The 10,204-nt window shown below is 54.3% G+C and overlaps 1 protein-coding gene across 2 annotated transcripts in view; it reads right to left on the reverse strand.

Moving 5' to 3' along the window:
* PPP2R2C (protein phosphatase 2 regulatory subunit Bgamma) overlaps nucleotides 1-6,000 on the reverse strand; it is an 86,195-nt gene extending 80,195 nt beyond the window's left edge. Inside the window, exon 1 of one of the 2 annotated variants that reach the window (XM_084797479.1) lies at nucleotides 5,660-6,000. In XM_084797479.1, coding sequence (XP_084653605.1) covers nucleotides 5,660-5,729 — 70 coding nt within the window. In that variant the 5' untranslated portion in view covers nucleotides 5,730-6,000. Of the gene's footprint in view, nucleotides 1-5,582 lie in introns of both variants that reach the window. The other variant, XM_084797480.1, reaches the window with a different exon arrangement.
* Nucleotides 6,001-10,204: the final 4,204 nt, after the last annotated feature.

Raw genomic sequence — 10,204 nt, forward strand, 5'->3', positions numbered from 1 at the left:
TTCTGAGAACAACCCTAGATTCGGCCATATCTCATTTGCAGTCCCTAGTGAGCTGAGAACAACTTTCCGAGCGGCATATGGGGAGCTCACAGAGACAGAAACATCGACAGCAGCCCACTCCTCGTGGCTAAGGATCTAAGTAGCAGCCAGGACCATGGAGCGTGGGGGGGGGGGAGCAATTCCAGGGCCAGGCAGTCCTGATTTGAGTGGCATAAGAGACATGAGACGGCTTGCCAAACAAGCAGCTTGTTCTCTAAAACTAATCCCTGCTTCTGGGGGATGAAATTACTCTTGAACCAATCAGAGCAGCCACTGCCTCAGGTCTCTTTCCAGGAAGCACAGGTGCACAGGTTAGGAAGGGGAGGCTGGACGGTGGAGGGAATCAGCCTAGACACTGGACATCTGACGGATGTGCTAGCCTCCCACAAGCCAGGACCCTGCTTACCTGAGCCCTCTATTCCTTCAACTATAAAGCAGCCCAGTCCTGTAAGGCTGCAAGACAGCTCTAACCACACAGGGACACACGGGTACAGGTAAAGAAACACCAATATCTTGGAGTGATGGCTAACGGGGTCACTGCTGGGATGGCCCCTAAGCTGAGCTCCAGTCACAAAACCACAGTCACATGCCGTGGACAGCCCAGAGGACACGCTGGACACTAAGAGAAGGATGGGTGGGTGCAGTGGGTCTAGTCAAGCCCGGACATGTCTGTCTCAGTCAATCTGGAGCTGAGTCTCACGCCTGTCTTAAAACAGAGCCAAGCACCATCCATTGGGAGATCTATGTAGTTCTTGAAAGGGTCTGATAGGCACTCGCCAACACCCCACGCTAGAGTACCCCCTTTCTTGGGCTCAGATCACTCTGCTGCCCTAATAGCGTCTACCTATTACTTATCCCCACTTCCCAGCACCCCCATTTCAGAGCCCCCTTTCTTAGGCTCAAAGTCCCCCCACTACCCTAACAGCTTCCATTTCACTTCCTTTCCCCATTTCCCGAGCTCTCTGCGCGCTGCACCCACAGCCAAGGAGCATGACGCTGCTGAGTTCAGTCAAGAGCATGCACCAAAAAGCCCACCTGCCTGTTCTAACTCACATCAAGGCTGGGGTGGTACGGAGCAGCTGGGTACTCAGATGAGGGTCTTGTGACCCTCCCCCTGTTCCCTTATGGGGGATACAAACAGTGAACAAGCCCATCCGGGGTGATCTTTTGCAAGTGGGCACAGCAGAAGGCCACAAGATGGCCGTTGTGTGGCTCTGAGGCTAGCCCGGTATGTACATTAAAGGATAAAAGGCATATGCCCGGGGGAAAAGAGATAGACCATGTGGTTCTGACTTTAGACTCAGAGGACACTGAATGAGAAGGAAACTATAAGTCGTTGGATTTGCCTTCCCTTTGCTAGATGAGAAGATGGACTTAAGACTCCTCCACTCTGGTGGCTAATTAGCAACAGTAGCCATGTGGCTGTTGCAGCCCTTCTTCTCCTCAGAACAGCTGAGTTCTCCAAGTCAACAGGAAACTATGAGTTTTCATCTCAGCAACTTGAGTCAAGCTGACGCAAAGAAAATAAGAGAAGTCACGGCACCAAGTCCTCTGAGGGGGGGGGTCTCCATTCGAGGGACCCTGAGTGAGGATGAGGATGGGATCTAGGACCCAGGTACTATGTAGAGGGATCTCCAGAATTAGAAAAAAAAACTGAATATAGGAGATAGGAAGATGATTCGGTCAGTAAAGGGCCTGCCATATGAACATGAGGGCCTAAGTCCAGTCTCTAGCGTGTACATAAAAGCTCAGTGCACACAGCAGCGTACACACTAGGGAGGCAGAGATGCGCGGATCCCTGGCGCTCGCTGGCAAGTCAGCCAGACCTAACAATAAGCTTCGAGTTCAGTGGAAGAGCCTATCCTCCCCCTCTAATAAGTAAATATAGAGCTGGAGCGATAGTTCATCTGTTAATAGTACTTGCAGTTCTCCCAGGGGCTCCAGGTCAGTTTCCAGAACCCACGTAGTGGCTCAGAACCGTGTTTAATTCCAGCTCCAGAGAATCCAATGTCCTTTGGGCAACAGACACACGTTAGGGTAGGAAAAGAGCTGATAAACTGCTGGTACAATGGAGTGAGGTGTCTCTATGAGGGCAGCTGATCCATTCCAGAAGGGAGGAAAGATGGCACAGTGAAGAAATGCTAGACCAAAGGAAGGCAAACTCCTCATTCTGCATCTCTTCGGAAATTCAACTCCTTCCACCTTTGCTGACCGCAACCCACTTCTCTTGGGATGGCTCCATACCTGGTCTGCAAGTATCCCACGAATCTGGCATCTCCGACATCTTGGGGTTTCACACTCACAGCTTCACACAATGGCCTCTCTGGGCTCCACTCGGGGACACGCCTGGCCTCGGTAGGTTCCCTTGGCCATGGAGGGAGATTCTACAACCCTCTTCTTGCATCCTTGACTCTAAAGCCAAAACCTGTGGCTTGAAGCTGCTAAGTTCCGCAGTTTGATGGGCCTCGAATGTGGTCCCCTTGTTCAATTACATCTGCCTCAGTTTTCTGTTGTAGATGGCTTCCTTCCGAGCTTAAGCTTCTCTTTAACTCCTTTTTCACAAGTTGAAACCTTAGCTAAGTGGGGTCTTGTCTTGAGGTCACCACCCCCTTTAATTCCCTTTAGCATCACTTTTCTTTAACTTTTTTTTTTAATCTCCCTGAGCACTAGGCTTAGGTCCATTACACTCCTAGTGCTCCTTTCCTCCTCAAACTGTACATTTTTTTATTCATCTTTGTCCAGCTTGCTCCTTTTTATGACAGTTCTTCATGAGAGTGATTATTAATAACCACAGGACAGACTCAATACTAGGCTGTCTTGAAATCTCCTCTGCCAACACCTCATCTAAAAACTCTTCAGTTTAGCTTCAGGCAGATTTTTTAGGACAAGAGCAAAAGGCTGCCACATTCTTTGCCAAACTATCACAAGAAGGGTCTTTGAGGCTACTTTACCAAAAGTCGTCTTTTCCCTCTGAAACTTCTTGAGCTGACACCCCACAGTTCAAATTGCCCTTAGCATTGTCTTTCCATGCTCCTACTAGGAAGGCCAGTTTAGCCCTGCTTAAATTGTTCACTTTTTCCAGTCCAAAGTGCCAAATGCTTCCACATTCCTCCAACAAACAGCATGGTGAAGCCTGCCACAGCAACACTCTGCTCCCTGGTCCCACCCTCTGACCCAGTCACTGTTCTATTGCCGCAGCAGCTCTTATAAGAGAAAGCATCTAACCGACACTGGCATCATTTATCAAATGCCTCCAGGGAGCACAGTTCTACCTGTGGGCACTTTACACTCTTGGGGTCACTGTCATCTCAACGATCCTGAGACAGAGGTCACTGTGACTTCTTCCCTTGCTTACAGAGCAGCCAAATGAAGTCCAGGGGGCGTTAGTGACTCATCCGGGCAAGTTCAGCCAGGTGGAGAGCCATAAGCAGAACCTGAACACAACTCAGTGGCCGAGCTGACAAATCTGTGACCTTGAACTCAAGAGCCTAAGTCAGGACACTATAGTTTGACTGGGCTGTGTGTATGGATTCCTGTCTTCACTTAGGGAGACCAGAATTCTCATCTCCTTCAAGTTATATTCTAAAGTTGTTTCACTCTTTATAATGTTACTCTTCTACATCCCTGGAGGGTGGGAGTGTCTGACTGTATCCCTACTTGCCGGAACCCTGTGCCCTATACACACTGCCCATTGCTCATGATAAGACTCCCACCAGGCCCTACATGAAGCCCCAGGACACAGCAGATGCTCAACACATTTCATCTGCCAATCAGCATCTACAGGTCGAAGGTGGCCCCTCCTCACCATCTTACCCGATTTTCATAGCCTGAAGGGGAAGAGAGACCTTGTTCCCTGCTATTGTTCAAATGGGGAAACTGAGGCACATGAGAAAAAGACTCCCCCAAGGTCACAGGGCTCCTTGCTAGAACACAGGACGGGGGAGGGGGGGAAGAGGACCTCCATCCAACCGCAGTGCTGGAATCTAAAGGTTCAGGGGATCACAGCAGCAGCAGCAGCAGCAGCAGCCACTGAGCCATGAAGGTCCTTCCTCCTCCTGCAGACCTTGCCCAGGTGGGTTTATTAAGGAAAAGGAAGTAGGATGCGGATGGGAGCAACACTCTGAACTGCCCCCCTGTAAGGGAGACATCATGCATTTTGTGTTTGTTACACATAAGCGCTGAGGCCCGTTGTGCAGATGAGGAAACTGAGGCCGTTCCCCTAGAGCAACACTGGCCCTGTGTACACACTTCCTGCCAAGAAGCCCCGAAGCGGACCAGGCAAGCAGGCTGCCTTCTGCCTCTAGGCAAGCTGTGAGCAGATCTTCTTCACGAACCGCGACCCTCCTCCGCATCACCCAGCGGGCGACAAAAGGCTGAGTTCTGAGCCAGGAGCCTTCCCAAACCCATTAGGGCAGTGCCGCCACCCATCCCGGACCTGGCAGCTCTGCCTCTCTCCCCGCACACCCCGCGGCAACGCGTGACTCAGCGGTTCTCCCCCGAGCGCTGAGCGCCGCCCTCAGCATCCACGCGCCCTGGTTGCACACCTAGCCTCTGCCTCCCGGGTCTGCGCACCCGCCGGGAGTCGCCGCGCCCGCCTCATTTCCGGCGGAGCTCGACACCCGGGAGGACGGGCCCACGCAGGTTCCTAGGAGTAGGCACCCACGCGTGCCGTTCCCCCAGACTCCATGCCAGGGCCCCTCCCACCTGGTCAGCCACCTTATTAAACCCTAGACACCTCCGGGCTAGGCCCGCAGCCCCCGGGAAGGAGACGCCTACACTGCCCCGGGAGGTCTCTACCCTAGGGTGCTCGCCCGCTGAAGTGGCCGGGATGGCTCTCCTTCTGCAGCCAATTTACTTCTCTGGCCCCTGGCTGCCCGCTCGAGCTGTCCCTACCGTTTCTGCAACCAGGCAGGGCCCGGGGACCCCGGAAGTTACCATCACATTAGCAAAGGACACCGATCCTTTGCATCCTAGCAGCCTTTGGTGGGGGCTGACGCACAGGGCCAACTTAGGGGATTTTAAACGCAGGGACTGTTTGGGGGTAGCATGCCCCACTTTTTCGGAAAACCATGAAGGTCAGGTCCAGCTCTAGTCTCAGAAACACTACCCAAGAATAAAACAGTAGCCCCCACGAGCTTCTTTCCCCCTCCCACGCAGGGGACCCGCCTCTGGAGACCAGGGAGGTGCCAGGGCAGCTGAACCCTGGAGGATCTGTCAATGGAATTTTCCCCCGTGGGTCCCTCTCCAGGGAGTGGGCAATCTAGAAATTTCTGCGGGATTTGGCCAGGCTGAAAGGGCAAATGAAGGATTTTTATGCCTTTCCACAACCTGGAGATTTCCACACCAGATCTACTGCAGCCTTAGGCTTTGTAAATGATAGTCAGGGCCCGATCCAGTGCCACCCGGCGGGGGAAGGACAGCTGTGTTCCCGAGGGCGGCACAGAGAAGGGCGCTGGACAGCGGCCGCCGAAGCCCCCCAGGTTCCCTCCCTCCCGGCCCGGGGTGGGGTTGGGGGGACACGACACACAGCGCGCGGTCCAAACCTTCGGAGGGCATTCGGTGCGACGGCATCCCCACGCCGCGGCCGGCCGGAAGGGGTCTCAGACAACACGTACGTTACCTTCTGTCACATAGCTGTGGTCCCGCAGGAAGCTGTGGTTAATTTTCCGCGTGTCCGTGTCCTCGCCCATTGAAGGCCGCGCCCGGTGCCCTGGGCATGCCCCGCCGCCGCACACCGATGCAATCCGCAGAGGTCGCGCCGGGCGCGCGGGCCATGCCGCCGCAGCCTAGCAGGGTCTCGGGCCGCCGGGGCCCGGGAGGGCGGGCATCGCGGCCGAGTGGCCAGGAATGGGCGGGCGCCGCGCTCAGGCGAGCGTGCGGCGGGCAGGCAGCGGCCGCAGCGTGGGGCGGGCCGGGGCCCGGGCGCGCATCCCGGCCGCTCCGTTCGCGCTGCGTCCGGGCGCCTGGCGGTGGCGGCAGCGGCGGCTAGGGGACGCGCGCGGCGCTGAGCCGGGCTGCGCCGTGGCGGGGCCGTGTCGCAGGCCCCTCCCTCCGCTGCGCGCCTCTCCGCCCCCGGCCGCGCAGCCACCGCGCAGGTGGAGCTGACTCGCAGAACCCGCGCCACAGCGGTCACCTCTGGAACAGGGTACACCTATCTTGAGTGGAGGCTACCTTTGTGGCCAGGTGTTCCAATTACGGACAGAGCAGCAGGAGGAGTGATTTAGGAGGGTCGTGAGCGCGAAGATGTCGCGGCCCTTAGTTTAGCAGAAGATGGGGATTCTGACAATTGCGGGATGGGGATGGGGAAGCGCCCTGCCCAGCATGTCTATGGGGGCAGAAGATCAGCACCTCATAAAGCAGAGCTGGATAATTCGGTTGGTGTGAGTTGCTCCAGGTCCGATTCACGTTTCTACTCAGACACCTGCATGGGAGCACTCAGAGGCAGGTTGGCTGTGCTTCCTCCCTGGAGTCTCCCTGCCAAAAGAGGGCTCCTGCCCTCTCTGCTTTCCTTCCTTCCTCTCCTCCCTTTATCATCCCTCTCGCCCTTGCTCTTCTTCCTTCCCTCCCTCACCTATCAGTACTTCCTTCATACCCCTCCTTCTCCTTCCTTTTCAGTGCTTACTTCCTTACCTCCTTCCTTCGTTCCGTCCCCCCTTGCCTACTTTCCCTTCCTTAGTCATCCAGGTATTTCCAGCATCCTACATGAGCCAGGCATATACAGGGCCAGGGAGAGGAGGGACCAGTTGGGGCAGCCAGCGGGATGCTCACTTTTACCAAGCTGCCACTCCCTCCAACTGACTCCTACCCTGAGGAATCTGGAGTCCTCTGTCGGGGGGGGGGGCGGGGGGGGGATGCATGGACCTTGAGAGTGTTGATCCTTAGCCTTCCTGGGTTCTCAGTGAGCTCCGAGGCTCTGAGCACCTTCAGCCTCCCTTGGGAGAGGCTAGGCACTTGGGTAACTAGGGAGAGTGGCCTACAGTCCTTTCATGGTGCTGTTTCAGCTGGCCTTTAGGGTGCCAGGCACCTCCCCAGTGCAGTCCGGAGGGTCTTGGAAGGGAGAGGGTGAGTTGGAGGAACTCTGATTTCCTGCTGGAGAAGAAGGGCACACGGGCTGAGGGCCTGCAATTAGGAACAAGTGCCCAAGAGTTCTGCAGGGTATAGGGGTGAGGGTGGGGGCGATGGCTAGACTCCTCCAGAGGCTTGGGACTTGGCCAGCACCTGCTTGCTGCATGATCTGCCTGGGCTTTTCCACTGTGGAGGCCTCAATCTGCACTCACTGCCGGCCTCCTGGCCTGGGTGCAGAATCAGGACCAAAGTACCGAGACAAGCTCACTCCCCACAGGAAGGTGACTAGCAAATACCTGGTCTCACCCTGCCCTGGCATGCTCTCCCCTCCCCAACACCTGCTGTGCTTAGATGCCCACTCCACATCCTCACTCAGCATCTGGCCTCTTCTTAGCATCATGAGTCCTATCCGTGTCCTCTGGTCAAAGGGATCCACACATCCACCCTCTTGCCTCTGTGTCCAGCTCTACTTGCCTGGATGGCCCAGACCACACAGAAAACAGCCTGCCATGACCTCATGCCATAGTCGTGGCTCTGAGTCATGCTGAGGATTCCAGACCCCATGGGTCCCAAGCTCTTATCAACTCCTCTGCACCTGCAATATCCTGGTTTTCTCAGGGCTCACCTGTGCTGCCTCAATGTTGTCAGAATTTTTGCTGTGGGGGTGGGGGGGACTAGGTAGCATCCACATCCCCCCTCCCAAGGTCCCAATGACAAAACGGTGGAGTCCACCGAAGTTCACCCTGGGCATAATCGAATGTATTAGGCTTGCTTATGGAGCAATGAGTGGGGGGGGGGTGACCTTAAAGCTGCACCACCCAGCAGGGAGGTTGGAGACCCCTTCCATAGACCTTACCTACCTGTATACTCTAGCCCCTCCCTGAAGACCTCCACCCTAAGGCCACATGAATCTAGAGCACAGTTGCATACCGAGGATTGAGAGGGGCAGCTAGATATGCAGGTAAGGGTCCCGTAACCCTCCCTCCCCTCCTTCTAGAAGGAAACATCAGCAGGAAAGAAGGCCAGCTGGCCCCCTGATGGTAGTGAGTTTGGCTTGAAGGATCATCTTGGACAACACTCTCTGACCCCCGGGCAAAGCCAGGCTTCCCCTTTGGCCTCCTGCCCAACACCTGCACCCCTCAGCCACAGAACCTACTGCCTTTCTTCTCCTGTGCCCGACTATCACTGCCCCTGGCATGGGCCCCGCGTACTCTCTCCACAGACTTCTGCCTTTCTGCATTCATGATGAATGTCCTTGTGCCCCTACTGGGCTGCCATGTCCCCATAGTGACATGGTAGGGCATGAGTGGCCCAGAGCAGCCTCTTCATTGCTGATGCTAGAAGGATCTACACAAGTGCCTCTTACTCACTGCCACGGCTCTCCTATGTGGCTTCTCCTAAGAAAGTGTCTGGTGTGTGTGTGTCACTGTCCAGTGAGTGTTTCTTCTGTGGTCCTTCTGACATCCAGAACATGCACTGAGACCAGGCTGTGTCCCTATCCTGAGGCCTGAATCCCAGAGACAGGCCTCCAGGAGGGGTTAGGGCTAGTGATATGGATAGTAGCTTTACAATAAGAGACAGAAAGCTTTCTCGGTTCCCCTGACCTATGACCTTTTAGGTCACAGGGCACCAGGTGAGAGGTGCGGGCTACCTCTAAACCGGGAAGAAAGCTCTCTGCACAGAATCATCTTGACTGGAATCTCCATCTTGGACTGCGACCTCCATAGCTGTGAGAAAATACATTTCTGCTGCTTAAGGCATCCAGGATATGGCATTTCGTTAGTGACGCAAGTTGACAAATGTGAACAAAGGTCACATTTCCTCAGTGGACTGTCACAAAGTGGCTAGTCTTGCTGTGTCCTCCCTTCTGTAAACAGACCCTCTCTGGGCCTGCCACATTCTCCTCTCCCCTGAATGGGAGTGTCTCTCTTAAGTCACCTGTTGAAATCAAGGGGCTGACTGTATTAGGGAGAGGGTTTTTGAGAAATGACAAGACTGGGGCTGGAGAAGTGGATTGTTGGTTAAGAGCGTTAGCGTCTCTCCAGGCAGACGCAGATTTCATTCCCGGCACCAGCATGGCAGCTTACACCCACCTGTGACTCCAGTTCCTGGCCATCTGCCCTCTTCTGGTCTCCACAGACGCCTGCAAGGACATGCTGCACTTACAGAGAGGGGGCTTACACACACACATGTAAATATCTTTTTTTTTTTAAAGGAAATGATGAGGGAGGGAGGGAAGAGAGATCCCTTGTGACAGGATTAGTGCCCTCAAGAGAGAGCATGTGGCTTCTTTCCTGTTGAGTGGGGACACAGCTAGAAGACAGCTAGCCAGGGACAGGAAGCAGCCCTCAAGGGACACCGGGTCTACTGATACTTTGTTCTCATGACAAACAATCTCCAGAAGGTCAAGAAAGTGTATGTGCTGTTTAAGTGATTCAGTCATGATTGCTCTCCCCCCCCCTCTCTCTCTCTCTCTCTGTGTGTGTGTGTGTGTGTGTGTGTGTGTATGTGTGTGTGTGTGTTTTCACACACCGGGTCTTAATTCCCAGACTGCACTGCCACTGAGCTCTCCCCGAGCTTTGTGATAATGCTGTGTTAGTTTGCTCCTCTGTTGCTGTGATAAAACATTCTGGGCAAAAGCAACTCATGGGAGGACTTATTTCAGCTTACAACCTGGAGGTCAAAATCTTGCAGAGACCACAGAGGAGTGGTGCTTACTGGCTTGCTCCCTATGGCTTGTTTTCAGTTTAGTTCCTTATACAACCCAGAAGTACCTGACTAGGGAATGGCACCGCCAATAGTGGGACTGTCCCTCTTACATCAATTAGATAAGGTCACAGGCTAATCTAGTCGGAACAGTTCTTCATTTGAGATTCTCTCTTCCCTGGTGACTCTACATTCTGTTGAGTAGATGACTGAAGCTGACTATGACAGGTGCCTTTGTCATAGTGCCACAGAGAATGCCCTAAGGTGGTGACTTCTGATCACTTTTACTAGTTTGGGAATTTTCTATAAGTAGACGTATGGGATCTGTCTCCTTTGCTGGATGTTATGTTTCTGAGACTCATTCAGGCTCTCGGGCATGTAGCTGTAATTTGTT

Source organism: Acomys minous, assembly GCF_964271855.1.
Source record: "Acomys minous genome assembly, chromosome: 10".
Lineage (NCBI taxonomy): Eukaryota > Metazoa > Chordata > Mammalia > Rodentia > Muridae > Acomys > Acomys minous.